Raw genomic sequence first — 19,046 nt, 5'->3', positions numbered from 1 at the left:
GGTTCCTGCTGGTATGTACAATCGAGCCTGACTGCTCCCCGGGGGCGACGAGCAAGCCGCTTTTGGACCAGGGGCTCGAGCTCCCAGAAAGTTTAAGGGACTGCAAAGAGGACCAAAAAATGTCTAGCCAACTGTGTGTGTGTGTTCTTTCCCCCCGCCCCATCCTGTAAGCAATTGCAGACCGTTACTCTTGTTAACAACGCCATATGTGGGAACATACCAAAACCCTAACAGCTTGCATCTTTCCAGCATTAGCTCCCTCCCAGACAGAGGTTTTATCTCCAGGCTGGAAGTGTGAAGAGAGCCTTCAATCGGCCTACAAGCAAACTTGAGGGCTCTTCTCTCTCTTCCTCGGCCTCTCACTACTGCCTTCATTTCTCTTTAATTGGCACGGGGTTGACTCGTTGCAAGAAACAGGTGAACAATAACAATGGATCTGTGTCAAGAACGTGAATGCCACAGTCCCCGAGCCATGCTATTTTTGTGTTTGGCACCCAGGCAAAGCGAGAGAAAGGGGATACCCCCCCCCCGTTCCTGGTACAAAGCACAGCATAATAAAAAGTTTGTTGAAAATATTTTAATAAAGATTCTTTCCGACATAGATACACATACAAACGATCGTACATTGCTGTCACCATCCGATCGACCTATTTAATATATATCACTCTTTACACATCCATGACCTGCCAACAGATCCATCACGGCTCCTATTTTGCCATCCAACCTGACAGTCCGAATTTGTATTATCAGCAAATAGTGGAAAAGAGCAGGACTCCTTTTTGAAGCGGGGAGGGGGGAGTGGGAAGGAATATCTTAATTTACAAATGGCAGAGAGCCACCCAGCCATGCAAACTCAGACTGAACGCTCACTTTGGGTGAAGGAACACTTTTTGCTCTTCTCCCTATTTTATTTTTCCTTAGATTAAAAAAAAATAGATTTCAGGCCTTCTGTAACTCACCCCAAAGTATTTCAATTTAAATAATCATCCAGTCAGATTAATTTACATACATATTGAGAGCAAATAAATTATACCTTTGGAAAAATAAAGAAAATAAAAAAAGAGAACAGCGCCTGGGAACACGAGCTTGGCAAGTGTCTCCCCCCATCCCCATAGGAGCTATTGCTTTGATGCCTTGTAAAAGTAAATAGCTATTACCCTTTACAATGCAAAGAACCCCCTTTTTAAAAAGTCAGTTAATTGAGAATTAAGAATACACCTTTCCTGTGATTTTTGGACTGAAGCAATTTATTAAAGCTCAATTTAAATACAGGGATGATGCAACTTAAAATCCAGACGACCTTTCATAAACCTAAGCAGCTTCGATACAGCAATAGTTTGCGTATACGTTGTTGGCAAATAAACGTTTTAAACACTTGGCACACAGTTTTAGTTAATCCATAAAACAGAATTTTAGAAGCATTTTAAAACAACCTGCACATAAGACCCGTGACCTTAACACATGATAAATATTGTTGGCATGGAAGGGTCCTTGAAAGAAGAATAAATATCATGTCTTGTTTATACATCATTGCAACGTGGAAAGAAACAAGGTGCACATAAATATTTGTTTTAAAAATGCAATATTTTCAGCCACACGGAGTAGGGTGTTAGTCTCTCTCTCTCTCTCTCTTTAAATCACTCTCGCCAAAACTTCGCGCATTTTCACAGGATCAAAGTTCAGAGACAATAAAAAATACAAGTCAGTCTTTCATAACAATGGTTCAGTCTCTTGGTTTCGTTTAAATAAGTAGTCTACATTTCAAGTTTGTTTGGCGCCTGGCTCAGCATCGAAACAATTGGTTGCAAGTGCCCCTTCGGATTTGTCTGAATGACCATGCAGCTGGAGCACCCCGCCACCCGCCCCTGGTCCTCAGCTCGCTGGGGCAGAGTCCCCGAGTCCCAGTAAGCGAGATTTAAATATATCAGCCGGGGAGTGGGGGGGGCTTCCTTCTTCCTCCCCCGGCTGCTATTTCTCAGCCTCTCTGCTTACACACACACACACACACACACACACACTTGCGATTTTTTACTTCGCTGAGGTCTTGGTTGCGATCAAGTCACCACTTCCACGAGGAAAGCCCTCAAGCCCACCCCCGGCCCTTTCCAAAAGAGAAAAAAACCCCATAAGCCTATTAACCGCGAGAAACGGATGATTTAGCTTAAGTCCTTGCCCCGAGTCCCTCCCGGCCAGCTCCTTGCCCTGCCCGGGGCTTTAAGGCTTCTCCGTGCACTGTTTGCAGAGGCTGGAGGAGACGCTGTTGAAAATGGCACATTTCTCCGGGCAGGAGCTGGCAGGGGGCAGGCCGGCGCTGAAGGGGTAGCTGGCCGCCTGCTCGTAGGCGCCGAGCGCTGGGTGCAAAGCGGCGGCCGCGGCCGCCGCCGCCGCCGCCGAGCTGGGCAGGGAAGCGGCCGAGATGGCCTGGCCCTGGTTGAGATAAGCCACCAGGCGCCGCATCTCCTCCAGAGCCTGCGCCTGCATGAGGATGTAGTTCTTGGCCAGCAGCAGCGTGGCGATCTTGGAGAGCTTCCGCACCGAGGGGCTGTGCGCGTAGGGGATCACCGCCCGCAGCTCGTCCAGCGCGTCGTTCAGGTCGTGCATCCGCCGCCGCTCGCGCGCGTTGATGTTGAGCCGCAGCGCCTTCTGCTCCTTCGACTTCTTGCTCCCGCCCAGGCCGTGGCTGTTGGAGCAGCCGCCCTCGGCCGCCTTCAGGCCCCCCCCGGCGCCCCCCGCCCCGGGCGAGGCGGCCCGCGGGTCTCCCCCGCGCAGCACCAGCTCGCAGCGCCCGTCGCTGTCGTCGTCGGGGCTCTGCTCGCCGCCGCTGCTCTCCGCCACCGAGCTGCGGCTGGTGCTCTCGCCGTACTTGCCGCACACCGAGCCGGCCGGCAGCGAGAGGGGGTCGCCGGCCCCCAGCGCCGCCCCGGGCTGCAGCAGCCCCTCCGCCTCGCCCGGCTCGAAGCAGCTGAGGGGCGAGGGCTGGCGCTCGCGCGGGTGGCTCAGGTCGAGCCCCGGGGGCGCGCGGAAGGCGGCCTCCATCCTCGCGGCCGAGGCGCCGAGACTCTTGTGGAACAAGTCCTCCTCCGCGGCCAGGCTGAGCGCCCGCTCCATGCTGCCCGCCGGGCTCCTCCGCGTCGCCTTCGCTGCTGGCCGCGAGCTCTCACCAGGGGATGCGCTCGGGCATTGTGAGCTGCGAGCAGCCCCCTCGTCCGCCGTTTATCTTGCTTGGCTTCACCTTCAAGAGATTTCCGGCCCCAGCAGCCGCCGCCGCAGACGGGGGAGTCTTTTACATCATTAGCTCGGCGAGTAGGTTATTATGAGGAAGACTCGCCTGTTGGGACAGAGCTCGCTACCCAATCAGGTTAACGTTTTAATTAATAGGATTAAAGCGGTGACAAACAAGCCCAGGCGCTAGCTGGCCCTGAGTCTGAAGAGTTCCATTGCCCAGGAATGAAGACAGGCAGCAGCTAGAGCTTTATAAAAGGCGCCTGCTCTATTATTCTCCCCGCCATCTGTAGACACAGCTCCACGCATATGTTTGCAAGACGTTGTGTCCTGTTAGGAGCCCAACAACTGCCTTTAGCTTGACATGTGTGGCGACTTTCACTCATCAATGAGCACACTAAAAGCCCTGCTCAGAGCTCGGGATGGGCTTCGCCTCCTTCAGCAAATTACGGAGCTGCACTGCGGAGGTGCCCACTCGAGCGCTTTCCTGCAAGTGCTGCCAGCACACTTCTGCTAACTTAGCAAGAGAGCGTCACTCCCCATCCCCACCCCGTTTACATGAACTTAGATCTCCCAGCGGAAAGGGAGCGAGCGCGTGGAACAGCAAAAGCGAGGCTGCTCCTTGCTAACTCGCCATAAAAGTTCACCTTGGCTTCGCACAACACAATCTTTTTTCTCTCGTTCGAAACAAATTGAGAACAAACTGCAAGATGCTGCTTTTCTCTGCCCCCTCCCCAACTTTACAGTTTTCCACTCGCAGATTTGCTACTTCATAGTAATGGCCCCCCATGTTTCGATAAAAATAAAAGCATCAGCTTTAAAATAAATTAACTTGGGGGCAAATAATAATAGTAATTAATGACCAGCTTTTCTAGCGATTTCTTCCTTATAATAAGGGTACTTTACAAGGACGGTCCTGCCTACCTCAGAAAGGGGGGGAGTAGTTTGTGCATCTGAATGTATCAGATCAACTTGAGATCATGTAATTCATTAATATTATCCGCCATGTATTTCTATGTCTTAGGCTTCAGCTAAAACTCTTCACCTTAAGGCCACTTTCCTTACAGCCGGGCTCTCCCACTAAAGTGTAAACACATGCACTTGTCTAAAATGTGTCCTGCTGATCCTCTAATAATAGAGACAAGCAGCCCTTTCTCCTTTTACTGTAATCGCATTGAAAACCCATGGTATTTAGAGGCAGGTTTTCCTTCTTATGACATCAGTAAAAACAATATTCCCCAACACCTCCAGAGCACCATTCGGTTGTGGCAGAATTACCGAAGGCTCTGAAATTTTTGGTTTCTCTGGTTTCATTAAAAACCTTTTAATTGTGTCTTTCCGAGATGGCCCCAGGTGTTGGACTCTTTTCATTACATTTTGCTCTAATGTGATGAAATTCTAATTCTCTCCTTACCATATGGTTAAATTTGCCCACTGAGAATTAGTTGAAAAAGGAAAAATAATCTATTAATCTCTGTAATAGATTCACAAATGAGGTTCGCCACAGAACCTGGTTTTGAATGGTAATATCAGAACAGTTGGGTGCCTTGTTTCAGGAAAGAAAGGACCAGGCTACAACAACAGAGACGTTTGAATTTTCACCTGTAAAGAATAAAAAGAAGCCAAGCTGCAGATTTTCAAAGTAATTGAGATTTCATCTAGCAAGGACATGGCTACAATACAGCCTTCAGTCACCTTGTGTCTTTATATTTAAAATGAACAAACAAACCTAACACCCCCCCCACACGCCCTGTTCAGCCTCCACCCTACCCCCATCCTCACCCAAGTCTAGCATTTGACTTGTGCAAACGTCACTGATTGAAACTCAAAGTGCACATTCAAATCCAGTTTCTTTTTTATAGATACTTCTGTTAATCTCTATCATTATTAATCCAAAATGATCCATTCTGTCTCAGACCTGAGGAAGAGCTCAGTGTAAACTCGAAAGCTTCTCTCTCTCACCAACAGAAGTTGTTCCAGTAAAAGATATTACCTCACCCACCTTGTCTATTAATTCAAAGGCATTTTAGGTTTATTGTTTTCCAATTAGCAACTTCATTTTCACTGGGATCATAAACGAAGAGCTTGATAATTACAATAGGTTTTTATCTGTTTAATATCAACTTGTAAAACTCATTTGATCACTTAAGGATGACGAATACTATTATTGTAATTTGATGGTTTAAGGAGAACATTTTACTGCTCCCAGTTTGTTTCGTCGCAGAGAGGCTTTCTGCGAAATCTCTCTGGCTGATATATGGCTTCATTAATCCTGCCTTTCTCTTTTGCTTGAAACTTTTCGGATGGTGTATTCACCTGCTCTGTAAACAGTTTGGGAGCTGGACGATTGAATGGCTCTGATGTTGCTTCAGTGTTAAAGAGATTTCATCATCATCAGAGTCCTGATCGCAGAACTAGGGGATGGTTATCGGAGTGATTAATGCTTTGTCATGCTTTGGACAGGTGCAACACGCATAAAGGACAGGTGCAACTAGTATAAGGTCACGTTATCAACAATGATATTTAATAAACCTAGTTTTGTAATTTCCGAGTGGGCCATAGCTCTTTTCCACTTTCTGCCATCATCCGGGGTGTCGGTGCTTACCTGATTAAAGACAATATTATCTATCTAGCTATAATCTTCCTTTGTTTTCTTTCTCTGTCTGTCTTTACCTGTGATATGTATCAACCACCTTTCTGCTCATTCACTCTTGATCTGCCCTACTTAAGTGTTGAGACGGTCTATCAAGCTTCAACTTATATTTACTACCTTCCCCTCCCCAAAGCCCCCACCTTCTTCCAGTCGCATTTGGTGTGAGCCATCCTGGATCACACTCCTCTGGGCTCCCTGCAGAAGGTGGCTGTTAAATAGTCACCAGTAACTTTGGTTTGGAAGCAGGAAAAAGAATTTATAGAAGCTTTAAATGCGGGGCTTATAAAAAATACTCGAGGAATAGTCTTCGAGGTTTATGCACTCGTAAACTTTTGCTGATTGCTTCTGGGAAGTTGTCAGGCATTTAACACTGCATTTATCTTACGGTGCAATGAAAACACATCTGCCCAGTGTCTCGTTACCCGATTTAATTGTGACACAATCCTATGTCACTCACTAGATTTCCATCTCTTTCATTATGTCGGTAGCAAGCAGCCGGGAGCTGAGGTGAAGAAGGGAAGGAGACAAAACGCCTTAACAAATCAAACAACTTCGCCGTTATGCCCAAAAAGCATAAACTGCGGGTGAACTTTCCTGCGGGGCGGTGCTTCAATTTGCAAGAGTGGTGAGAGCAGGGAGGCCGAAAAGAATTATGCCCATTTCAGGAAAGCATGGTCGGGCTTTCGACAAGTTTATTTCTCTGAAGTTTGGCTGTGAGCACAGCGTCCCTGCCAGGCAGCTTACCCCAAATATTAAGCTGAACCCTGTAAAGCAGTAAAATAAGAATCACTTTAAATGATAATGGCCTCAGAGATTACACAATTTATTACTGAAAACGTGAACGCAGTTTTTTTTTAGGTGCACTGGTGTATGAAACTAGCTAGATCTTCACCTAATGAACAATTTCTAAAGCCCCGGGTCCTAAATTTCAAGCGTTGGAGGGGAGATTAGAAAACCCTTCCAGTAAACAGATCGCCGAGTAGCGCATAAAGTTGTGTATTCCGTTTGCTATAAAACTCAAGAAAGCCAGAATCTCCCATTTACGTCTGGATATACCCAGAAGTTTAATGATAGCGAGGTATATTTCATAAAGATTAAGACAGTTTCATTGCAGCCGAAGAGACTACTGTAACTCCCCAGAGCTTTGACATGCTTTGGAAATAATTGGCATTTCACTGATACCAGAAGAATAACTCTCCGATCAAACTAATATTAACATGAGATTCAAGTTTACTCCGCTCTGGCCGCACTAAAGACTTCATCAGTGTGTCCCCACACGCGGCTACATGGATTTGACACTGAACCTACATGAAAGGAAAGCCAAATATCAAGTTTAAATATTTTGTAATAACACTCCAATGTACAGTATTTTCTTTATTTTCCCCACTTTCTTCCATTCTCCAGATGCTTGTAGCTTCGTCGTAGCAATATCTTGTTAAACATTTTATTGACTCTTAGAGAACCATCAACCCAGTCCGGAAATAAAATAGCAATTTTCACTAAATTACCAGCTTCTTCTACAAATTCGCCTAGAAGTAAGTGTGTGTGTGTGTGTGTGTGTGTGTGTGTGTGTGTGTGTGTGTGTGTGTGTGTGTGTGAAAATTACACTACAGTGGACCTGAAGGTCTGGCCCTTGACAAATCATGTTGTGTCTCAACAACTGGGGAAAGATCTGTTTTTTTGAAAACAGCGCAGAGAGTAAACAATCCTTACAAAATCACACCTTGTGAAATGTCCCCATGTGCCTGATAGCTTACACTGAAATATATTGGACAATAATTGGGCCCTGCAATCCCCCAAAGGAATTTCATGTGCCTTATGGGACATGTTTATAGCTTCAATTGCTTACAAACGTCCCAAACCCCAGCGAGTAATTATTTTAAGATAAGAAAAAGAATAGACTTGAAGTTTTGTTGCTATGGAGAAAATTCTGTCTTGTGACTCAAATCTACCTCTAATGCTCACCTCGATCTCCCCCACCCAGGGCTAAGCAAACGTTGGCCAAATAACTTCTTTTGTAATTAAAGCGATACAACTAGCTGTTCATTTGGCAGTTTCAAGGCGCAATAGGAGGGTTAAGAAAAGCCCGATAGAAGGGAAACTTTCCCAGTCAGGATGAGTATCCCTTTTGAAAATCAGGAACCATGCCGCATCATCTAAGACTTTGAAAAGTGTTTTTAAAGCACCTTAGGGTATTCAAAGCTTACGCGCCGGTTGTTGAGAAAGAGGGCAAAAGGATCAAAAGGGACTTCTTAAACAGCTGATAACGCGTGAGTATTTCTGCGGAGTATCCCCAACAGTAAATCCCCTACAGGATGGGAGTTGTGGTCGGATACAGCTAACCATTCTTTACTACTGTAACTTTTGGAGCAGGTTTGCTGTTCGTTATACTGCAAATGCTAATCCAAAAATACACCCTCCTAAGGGACAGTTCTCCCCACAATTAGTTTTTCAGGCGAAGACGGTCAGAAAACTGCACTGAGTAGGAAACTGTGGATGTAGTTTAGCGATCAATTACACTGTGATTAATAAAAGCAAAGAATATTTTTTTGGTGTGCTTGACACTTCACCTTTACAACAGAAATACCTAACCTCCTTTAGTTGTGCACTAACAGTTATCCAGATGGGAGGGCTGGGAATTAACTTCCCTACATTTTAGACAGAAAGAAGACCTGTGGGATAAAATGAAAACACTGGTGTAATGTGATGGCATTGTTTTAAAAATGCACTGTACTTAATAATACGTCATTATCGCAGATTAGATATAGGGAGGAAGTATTCTGTGCCTTTATTCACTGAATTGCAATTTCATGTATAGCAGTTAGTCTGGTTTGACTCACACCGCAGTCCTTTCCCCTCATAAAGTTATGGCATGCTACAGTTTTTCTTTCATTGATGATTAAACTTTAAACCAAACTCTGACGAGGAACGACACAGCTACTAAAGTGTTTGACTCTGCGATTTAAAATCCACAGCACCATCTCCTGGCAAATGGGGGAATAGCTTAATTTAAAGCAAGTAATTCCTTTGGGGCTATTCCATAAGAAATTCATGAAGTTGAAATAAAGATAACCAGTCTTGAACTCCAGTTAGGGAAAATTAAGTCTAGGAACTTCTTTCTACAGCAGCACTCTAAGAAGATTTTTTGTTGGCATGGCTAATGGAAACATTATTTCCTCTGAAGTCTGTTGGGTGAATGGATATTATTGGAAGACAGACACAAGCCTTGCCAGAAGTTTTCCATAACTATATTTATATATAGGCACTCCATTAAATGTATATCTCTGACACATACATTGGATGGAGAAAAATGATAATATTGTTTTTGTGACAGCATTCAAATCCCTTGTATGTGGTGCAGTAAACCTGTCCAGCCTTTAGGCTGAGAGTTTCAAGTGAGCCGAAAAGAATTAGTTGCCAGATCCCACTGGAATTCAATGAACTTCATTGTCCTTTTGAGTAATTAAAGATATGGCCAACTTCATTCATGTGATGCATATTCAGTAGTTTATTAGTGAGAACTTGTTTTACCTCTTTTTCCAAAACAAAATTAAAAAGAAAAAGATAGCGTAGACCCTGTTTAATCCATCTAATGTACTACCCTGTACTGTTTGTTCCTTGTACTATATACTCCAGTGCTTTGTCCAGTCCAGCTTTAAATGACTGCTGATTGAACTTTCATTAGCAGACTGTTCCACTGTGTAATTGAGCTCACCCTTAAGATATTTTTCCTGATATTCAGCCTAAATTGCGCATTGCCTAATTCCCGCCACTTGCTTCTGCCTTACTTATCGCCCCTTTAAGGCTCAGGACAATTAATTCCTCAATCTCCCTCTGTTTATATACCTGTGGGGCAGATCCTCAGTTGGTGTAAATTGACATAGCTCCATTTAAATCAATAAACATTGACAATTTATACTATTTGATATTTTGCCCCATAGTCTATCTGGAGACTTAATCCCACTCTCTGTATTCAGACTAGACTCTGACTGAGGTGAAATGGTGTATTGCTGTCATAAGAAATGTGGGATTGGGCCTCTACAGACTTTGTGTGGCCAAGCTACACATATTTAGTTCTTTTAATATTTCATTGAAAGTCAACTTATTTAGCCCTTTAATATTTTTTCTTCTGTTCTTGAGCTCTCTCCAGTTTGTCAACATCTTGCTGGTACTGAGGTGCTTACACCTATAAACAGTCTCCTAAGTACCTTCTTATCCGTGGAGTACAGAGAGAGGGGCCTCTATCACTTCCCTGTCTCTATGTTAGAAGCCCAGAAATCATATTGGATTTTTTTTGGTTACTGTAAAGCACTGCAATCGCTTACCTAATTTTCCTGCAACCCATACATCCCTATGTGTACGTAGGCATCCACGTACAATACATCTACTGTACTCTCTTCAGCCACCATTTTGCAATTATATAAAAAAAATGTGCTCATGTGCAGCATGTTGGCCTCTTTATAAATCCATGCTGCTAATTGGCCGTGATTCCACTCTCCCTTAGGCGCTTAGAGATTTTTTTCCCTTTTAATACTATTTCCACTATTTTACTACAGACTGAAGTTAGACTTACCAGATGGTATGTGACAGAATCATTCTCTCTCTTCCTTCCCTACTCTCCCATTTTTAAAAGACCAGTAATGCTGCCTTCTTTCTAAATCTGTCTGACCTCCCGAGTTCTCTGTAAATGTTTAAAAATAATTGTGTGTGGTTAGGTAAGTTCATTAAATAATTCCCTTTACACCTCAGAATGCTCATCATCCAGACTGGCTCAGTTTCCTGTATTACATTGTTTCCAGTACCTTCTTATCTATTTTCTATCAACAATTATAATAACCATCATGTCTCTATTCCTAATTGTTTTTACTGCCTTTCTTTATTTTTCTAGAAAATGCAATTCAGTAGTTCTGCTATTTTGGAATCATAATTAATTTCATTATCCTCCTCATAGACTAATGGGTCTATTTTCGCTCTAGTAATTTTCCCCTCTTCTTTATATTACCTATAAATAAAGGCTGATTTAAAATATATCTTAAATAGTGATGCCAGGTACTGTATTGAAAAATATACAAATGAATCCTAGGGACTCAGTTATACTCTATAAATAAGGCAATTTTATATGTTTAATAACTTCCTGTGAACATAAAATGTAAAAAAGTGTGTTGAAGAAATACAGTTTTCCAAGAGACACACTCCATATATTTAACAGAGAAGATACAGCTTTGTGTTTTAAGATGAATTAAAATTGTAGATCATTGCCCCTTTATATCACCACAACCACAATACTAAGTAACAAAAAGAACAATGGTTTTTCCTTGGATTACTTTACTAAATTCATACTTTAATCTTTTGGTAGATGTTGTTTTTCAAGCATACTCAGATGTCTGACTGTCAGCTTTATATCTCAGGAAGTATTCCCAGCAATTCAGGTACAGTAAAGTATCTATCTCTAGCAAGTCTCAGTGCACTATATAACTTTTATAGTTATTATAAAAAATAATTTATTGAAAAAAAACAAACCTTTTCCAACTCAACTGACTTTTGATTTAAATGTGTGCGCTCTGGTTATGGTAATCAGTTGTGCTGGATACTTTTTTCAGAATTAGGTTTGCTGTTTCTATCACGCAAAGTTTAGATGATGTGAGAGTAACATCCTTTACAAGATAGCATGTAAGCAGAAACAGAGAAATCTCAACCTGTGTTTCACTGTTACATGGACTGGAATTGCACTTAATACAAGGTAGAGGAACTTGGCCCTGCTGTATGTCATAGTTTTTCTCTTCTGTGCTATTGCAATTTGCCTTCACTGTAGTATAAAGACTGGAACCCAGCAAACCTGGCTACATTCAGACTGGACCCCATGACAGTAATGGGGAGATAACATAAATTATTTGACAATATATAGTTTTTTTTTCCCTTCTCTGTTATAATTTTTTATTTCATTTTATTTTATTTTATTATTTTTACATACACCATATGCCATATGGACATGTTTCACTGAGGGGGTGAAATGATGGTGTTAATCCTTATTGTTATCAAACATGTCATGAGACCTTTACATTATAGCAGAGTTCACAGCCAAGAGGAAAACACCTTGTAACAATGCCCAGCCCTTATTAGTACTGCACTGCTACTTTATGTTCTTTTTGAGCCAAATTATTGGGCTGGGGTTTGAACTTGTGCCATATTCCAGAGTGTTGCCAACTAAAGCCACAGTCCTACAGCTGGTTCCGGATGGCCAGTGCCCTGGTGATGGAAATTAAAAGATACCACACTCTCCCTCTCCTATTGTAGGAAGCATAGTGAGGCACAAAGAGATGGAGAAGGAATATTGCCATGCTGTGGTGATCTCTGGATGCTGGAATATTATATCTAGGTGTAATTTAGAGCAGCCTTTGGATTCCTCTAAGTTGTAATAGAGGCTGAACTGGTTCCTTGACCAGCCCGAGGATCAAAGGGACCACAAAGTCAGTGTACTGCCCACTGCCCTATCACTCTCTTGGGTCCTGCAGCAAGTGCAGCCTGGATGGATCTGATGCTTAGGACTAAATAATATATGTGAAAAAATGCAACACCTGATTTTCCATAGAAAACATTCATATTTTTCAATTTGTTGTCAAGTGTTTGTGTAACAAAGACATAGTTCCTTCCCTCCCCTCAGCAAATTTGAATTTCAGTTACCAAATACCTTTTGCACAACTTCCTTTCTGAGAATAAGAAACAGTGAGCAGAAAATGCCTGAGGGCTGACAAAAGCATTTAACATTCCATAGTTCTTAACCAGGCTGTCATAGAGACTTACTGATGCCCTCCTTGCAATATTTATTTGACTGTTCCTGTAGAAGAATGCCAGAGGGGCGGGACTGAGTGGAATTACAGATAGAATCCACCACAGTGACAGGAATCATTTAAAGTTCAAGGTGGCACTAACATCTAAACTTATTTATTTCTGACTGATGGGGTTTTATTTTTTGGCTTCTTTCCCCCCAGACAGTCACATTTGGACAATGGATTTCTTGGCTGGGTTTGTGATATGTAAACAAGGTTTAAAACAAACTGTGCTGCTTGAGGCAAGGCTAAATATTGTACTCTTCTGGCTTAAAACTATGTGTAGGAGGTAGTATTTAAATTATGATCTGTATGGCACTGATGCCTGGGTAGAGAGCCTCTTTCCATCCCAACTCCCCTAAATACACACAGCTGCATAGCAGCAGGACAGGATATAGGAGAAGAAGGGGCTGGCTAATATATTAATCAGTATGCAATAGCCTATTATGCCTCACAGGTCTCATGCCTGGGCCCGTAAGGTTCCTGAGGTTATCACACTCCAACCAATGGCTTACTAGTATTAGTTAGCACTAGCACACCTTGAAGCCCAGCTCAGACAGAAGGCTCTACTCCTCAGGCCCGACTGGGAGCTCCTGATTGGGCTTCTCTCTTCTTTAAGCCAGAAGGAGAAACAGGAAGTCACCCGTACAATTGGCTCCATCATGCTTTGCACTACTTACCCCGTGTTGTCTCTTGACCTCATGGCTTACTGACTCAGCCTAGTATCTGACTCTTGCCTGTAGATCTCCTGAGTTTGAACATTGGCTGGTGTAGGGGCCTGGCCCCCTGCCTTGTGCTACCCAATAGGCCTAGATGCCCATGTCCTGGCCCTGACAAGCCGTAAAGGAGTATATTTAGGATCCAGCCCTTGCAATCCTGATTTTTTTAAGTGCAGAGACTCTGCCTGTGTTGGTGTGGCCTTGCATGTATGATGTGTGTGAGGTCACACTGTGAGAAGGTGTCTGTACTCTATACAACGGCATCCTCCATGTGGCATGACCTCACACATACAATTCCAGAACACCATTCTGGTGTGTTCTGGCCCCACTACACTAGATAGAGCTTATGCATTAGATGAGATGTATGCTACTTCTTTCCAAGGGTTAAAATTCCCTGCTGTTTAAGGGTTCCATCATCATAGAATCTGAGTAGCTGGGTCTGAATCCACAAAGGGACATAGGCTCTGCAATGCTTAACTTTTAGGTACCTTGAAAAATCACTGGAATCCAGAAACCCTGGCTTAGCCACCGGGGCTCCTATATAGGTACCTGAGAATGGGATCTACAAAAGCCAGTATGGTGTGGGGCAGGTTGGTAATCTAGCCAATAGCAGATGCCAATGAGAGGGGTGCAGCCTAAACTCCACCCCAGCCCTACCCTGCCCTGCCCCCCAAGTTCATCACCTGTCTCTGCTTAGGAACCACAGCAAAGAACCCTCTCTTGGAGTCATGCTTCTAAGTTGCTTCTTGCAAGAACAGCAGCGGTGCATATCTGACTCCATACAAAACAGCTGAGGGTGTTTCCCTTATATCCTTGAGTCCAGTAGATGGAGTGCTCACCTGGGATGTGGAAGAGCCCCTTGCAATTTTCCCTTCTGCCTGATGTGGAGAAGGGATTTGAAGAGGCATTTCCCACCTCTCTGGTGAGTGCCCTAACTCACTGGACAATACAGTCATGCCCTCTGTCACTGGTCCATAACTTTCTAGATCCATCCCAGAGCCAACTGGATAATGGCCAAGTTGTGAATGCAATAAAAGAAGGACTTCCAAATGAAATGCTGTCAGACTGCCAAATAGGAGTGACATTAAGCCCAGCCATGATTTAACAAAAAGGATCAGGACAGATCAACCAAATGCAGGACATAAAGTTTCAGAAACAGATTCTGATCTCAGTTACAGCAATGTGACTCTGGAGATACACTGGAATTGCACCAATGTAACTGAGATCTGAATCTGGCACAAAGGGTATAAGCACCATCATGTGTGCCAAGTTTTCTGATAGGAGTGATTGATTAAACCTAGATGAATTTTCTCTGTCCACAGCAGCTGTGGAGCAAATTTGCCCTGACTCCGTCAATTATTCTTATCAGAAAATCAGAATCAACAGCATTAATATGATAATGTGTTAGGGGTTAATACTTCTCACTGCTCCTGGTTTTATGCTACCAAAATAATGTTGGGTTTCTCTTTAAACATGGATCCAATATTTCCCAGTGAGTGACCCCTATAGTAAATTTGACACATGGTGATGAGCAAAGCCAATATAAAGGAATAACTAAAGTTACTTGCTGTAAGGGAAGTATCCACAGTGCTGCAAATGATACGCTGTGACAGAGGGAAAACCTGCCTTTACTCACTAGGGTTGGGGTAAAAAAGGGGAGATAACAGTCAGCCAAACAATGCTTACCAGAGCTACTCTGCTAGCAGTTGGAATGCAACATACTGCTGTTCCTTTAGTCCCAATCCAACTACCATTGAAGTCAATGGAAAACCTATAAGGCCCAGATGTACAAAGGGATTTAGGCACCACTGCAATCTACAATACCCCCACTCAGCTGCCACCTAACCCTGTACTTACCTAAACTCACCAGGCACCTAAAAGTTTGCTGTACAAGTCCCCTAGGTATCTACATTTCTGCCTCAGGGCACATGTCAAGATGCTTATCTCACACATAAGCCTCAAGGCAGGTGAAGATAGACAGGGAAATGCATATCTTGCCTGTAGGGCCTAAACAGGCTTGCCTGCTCTGAACACACCAAACTCCTCACCAAGGAGGAGCAGGCCTCCCTGCTAAAAGTTAGCCCAGCAATTAGGGAGTTTCCTCAAGCTGTGGGGCTGCTGGTTCAATTCTTGCCTTTGCATAAGAAGATGAGATTTGAAGAGGGGTTTCTCAGCTGAGGGCCCTAGCCTGTGGGCAATTCTGATGTGGGAATTTCTACTGTTGAAGCTGTTCCACTTTGCATAAATAATTAAATATCCATTAACTGTCTTCCCATGCACAGGGGCAGAGGGCTCCCAAAATGGAGGAACTGCTGCAGTTTTGTTGTGTGGGGTATGGTCAGGGTGACAGGTCTCTCTATTCCTTGCATGTCTAGGAATCTAGTGTCAGGAACCGAGGCATGGGAGTCATGTCCAGTGGTTAGAGCCATGGGCAGTCAGCCCTGAGGGCTCCCGTCAGAATCAGCAGCCAGATTCCAGAGAGGAGGGTCAAGCCACAGTCAACAATCAGGGAGCAGGGACAAGGCAGGGTCTGTCTCAGAGGCAGATCAGAGATCTGCCTTTTGCACGCACAACTTCCTGGTACTCCTACCAGGGTTAGGTCGGGACCAGAAGTCAGAGAAGGAAATACAAGTCTGTGGGCAGCACTTCCAGCAGTGACTGGTCTCCTAGGACGTGTGGGGCATTGACTCTGCAAAGGCTGCCTGGTGGTGTGGAAGCACTGGCTGCCTACAGCTCTGCAGACTTGGGTGTAAGTCCCACAGATCCTCCCATCCAGTTCTACAGGTACTCACCACAGTGAGGCCATACTCAGTGGCTCTTGAATTATGGGGATAAGGTCAGAGAATCTGCCACTATGGTCCTTTCCCCTGAGGAATGGAGGCTCTAGGGTGGAAGTTCTAATCCACCCCAGTTTGGAACGGTTTTGCTCCCACTTTGTGACTTGTCATGGGAGGATTCTTCTCTCTTTTACTCCCACAGAGCTGAGTTACTCCAGCTTGGCACCCGGGGCAGGATTTGGGTCAAAGTATTAAGACCTATAAAGAACAGGGAAATCACACTGAAGAATACACTGAATCCCTGTGTAGCACCAAATAGTTAGCTCATCATCCGTCACCAAGCAGCTATCACAGAACAAGACCCATGCATGTTTAGGGTTGTATGGCAATCACAGAAAGAAGATGAGCTTAAAGGCCCCTCCAGAGTAAAGTCTGTGTGATACAGCTCAAGCAGAGCCTGACCCACACTCAAACATGCCTGGACTGTCTCAATTACAGTTGAGCGAGTGGACTCGGTTACAACATAGCTGCTTCCTGAAATTGTTACAAGGTAGGATTTTCCAAAATGCTTAGCCTGGATTACCAGTGCTCCCGCTGAAGTTGGCAGGAGCAGTTAGGCCAATGTGGGCACTTTTGAAATTCCCACCCATAATACTCTTCCAATTTGTACTGTAGATGTGACTAGAAGTGTGTTCTGTACCTAGGCTAACATCTTGGCCACTCACATTGCCAGAGCAGATGCTTGACAAAGGACCCATAGCTCACCACACTGTACACTGTGTGACACTGGACACCTCTTGCCCAGAAAACCACTCCCCCTAGGTAAGAGTCTCTGAGATTTTACCGTGGAGTTTGGGTTGAGCTAAATGTGTGTACACACATGAGGCACTAGTCTTTCACCAGCCATTGCAGGAAGTACTTTGCTCCTGACTTATATGAAACATGCCTTTGCCCGAGCTCCTTATTGCTCTTTCTTCTCCAGCCTCCTCTAGGTGTGTGGGTACACACATTATGCCATGTAGCATGTGTATGATCCTGCCCCTATAATTTTTGCATGTGCACACACACACGTGTGCTGCATTTACACACCTCTGCCAGTTTTGGGGGGCTTTCTGTGTCTACATGTGTAAATGCTGGCATATGGCCAAAGTTTCAAAAGGAGGGTGCTATGGGAACACACACTTGCCTGTGTGTGTTGTACCTGTGAAAACCTGCCTGTGCACATTATACCTGCAAAAATGTGGATTGACACATGAAATCTGCATTGCCAATTAAATAACTGCCATTCATAGGTTCGCAGAAGAGGACCATTATGATAATCTGGTCTGACCTCCTGCATAACACAGACCTTAGAATTTCACCCAGTGATTCCAGAAGCAAGCCCAGAGCTTCTGGTTGAGCTAGAACATATTATATAGAAAGACACGCACGCTTGATTTAAACGGTTCAATTTATGGAGAATCTACAACAGGCCTCGGTAACTTGTTCCAATGGTTAATTGCCCTCACTTAAAATCGTGCCTTACTTCTAATCTGAATTTGTCTAGCTTCAGCCACTGGAACTTGTTATACCTTTGTCTGCTAGATTAAATAGCTCTCTTCTGTCAGAAAACTTTTCACCATGTAGGTATTTATAGATATGATAACCGTAACCTTTTCTTGGATAAGCTAGAGTGATCCCACAGTAAGGCAGGTATTTCAGATCTTGAATTATTATTGTAACTATTTTTGGAATCCTTTCCAATTTGTTAACATCCATTTTAAAGTACAGATGCCAGAACTGGATACCATATTCCAGTAGTGCTCCCATTAATGCCATATACTGTGGTAATTATCCCCTCCCTAATTCTACTCTATATTCCCCTGCTATACATCCAAGAATCATGTTAGTTCAGTTAAGATATGTCTACACTTAGGCAGCATGGAGATAATAGACACTGCATGCCCAGCTAGCATGGATATAAACTGCAGTGTAGACGGTGAGGCACAGCTTAGGTGAGTAGTTAAGAGTGCCCCACATGCCTGAGCATGGCGCTCTACATGCCCTAACAGTGCCTCCCCATGTCTACATGGCTATTTCCCCCCACAGAATGAAAGCCTCTGGCAGGGGGAGGCAGCAGGGAAAGGCTCTGGCAGGCCACCTGCAATGCCTTTCACTGCTGTATATAGTTACACATTGACAAGGGTGGACATAGGCTGCTTTCAGTGTGGCATGTAGCTACACGTGTAGTGGCTGTACTCAACATCAAACAGTAAGTATTGTGACAAAGTTCCTCCTCTACTCTGGTTCCTCCTCTGCGCTTATTGGCAGATTTGCTCACCTCAGTGATCTTCCCCACAGTCTGGGTCAACTCCTGTGTCTGATCAGGTTGTGGGGAACCCGGGCTCACCCTCTACTCCGGGTTCCAGCCCAGGGCCCTGTGGATTGCAGCTGTCTGTAATGCCTCCTGTAACAGCTGCATGACAGCTACAACTCCCTGGGCTACTTCTCCATGGCCTCCTCCGAACACCTACTTTATCCTCACCACAGGACCTTCCTCCTGGTGTCTGATAACGCTTGTACTCCTTTGTCTTCTAGCAGCACACCCTCTCACTCTCAGCTCCTTGTACCTCTTGCTCCCAGCTCCTCACACACACTTCCTCTCCTCTGGTTCCCTCCCCCTGACTGGAGTGAGCTCCTTTTTAAACCCAGGTGCCCTGATTAGCCTGCCTTGATTGGCTGCAGGTGTTCTAATCAGCCTGTCTGCCTTAACTGGTTCTAGCAGGTTCCTGATTACTCTAGTGTAGCCCCTGCTCTGGTCACTCAGGGAACAGAAAACTACTCATCCAGTGACCAGTATATTTGCCCT

At 44.3% G+C, this 19,046-nt stretch overlaps 1 protein-coding gene across 1 annotated transcript; it reads right to left on the bottom strand.

The window, feature by feature from the left end:
• Positions 1-600: 600 nt before the first annotated feature.
• On the bottom strand, positions 601-3,696 carry BHLHE22 (basic helix-loop-helix family member e22). The gene has a single exon (XM_030549572.1). It carries the CDS (start codon positions 3,106-3,108, stop codon positions 2,215-2,217), a length of 894 nt encoding a protein of 297 aa, XP_030405432.1. The 5' UTR covers positions 3,109-3,696; the 3' UTR covers positions 601-2,214.
• Positions 3,697-19,046: the final 15,350 nt, after the last annotated feature.

The sequence above is a fragment of the Gopherus evgoodei genome, chromosome 2, assembly GCF_007399415.2.
Source record: "Gopherus evgoodei ecotype Sinaloan lineage chromosome 2, rGopEvg1_v1.p, whole genome shotgun sequence".
Taxonomy (NCBI): Eukaryota; Metazoa; Chordata; order Testudines; family Testudinidae; genus Gopherus; species Gopherus evgoodei.
Note: the sequence above shows the minus strand (reverse complement) of the source record. Positions and strands in the feature narration are given on the sequence as shown.

Excerpts from the sequence above, each read along its gene's own strand:
- BHLHE22 (XM_030549572.1), bottom strand. The coding sequence starts at position 3,108 with ATGGAGCGGGCGCTCAGCCTGGCCGCGGAGGAGGACTTGTTCCACAAG.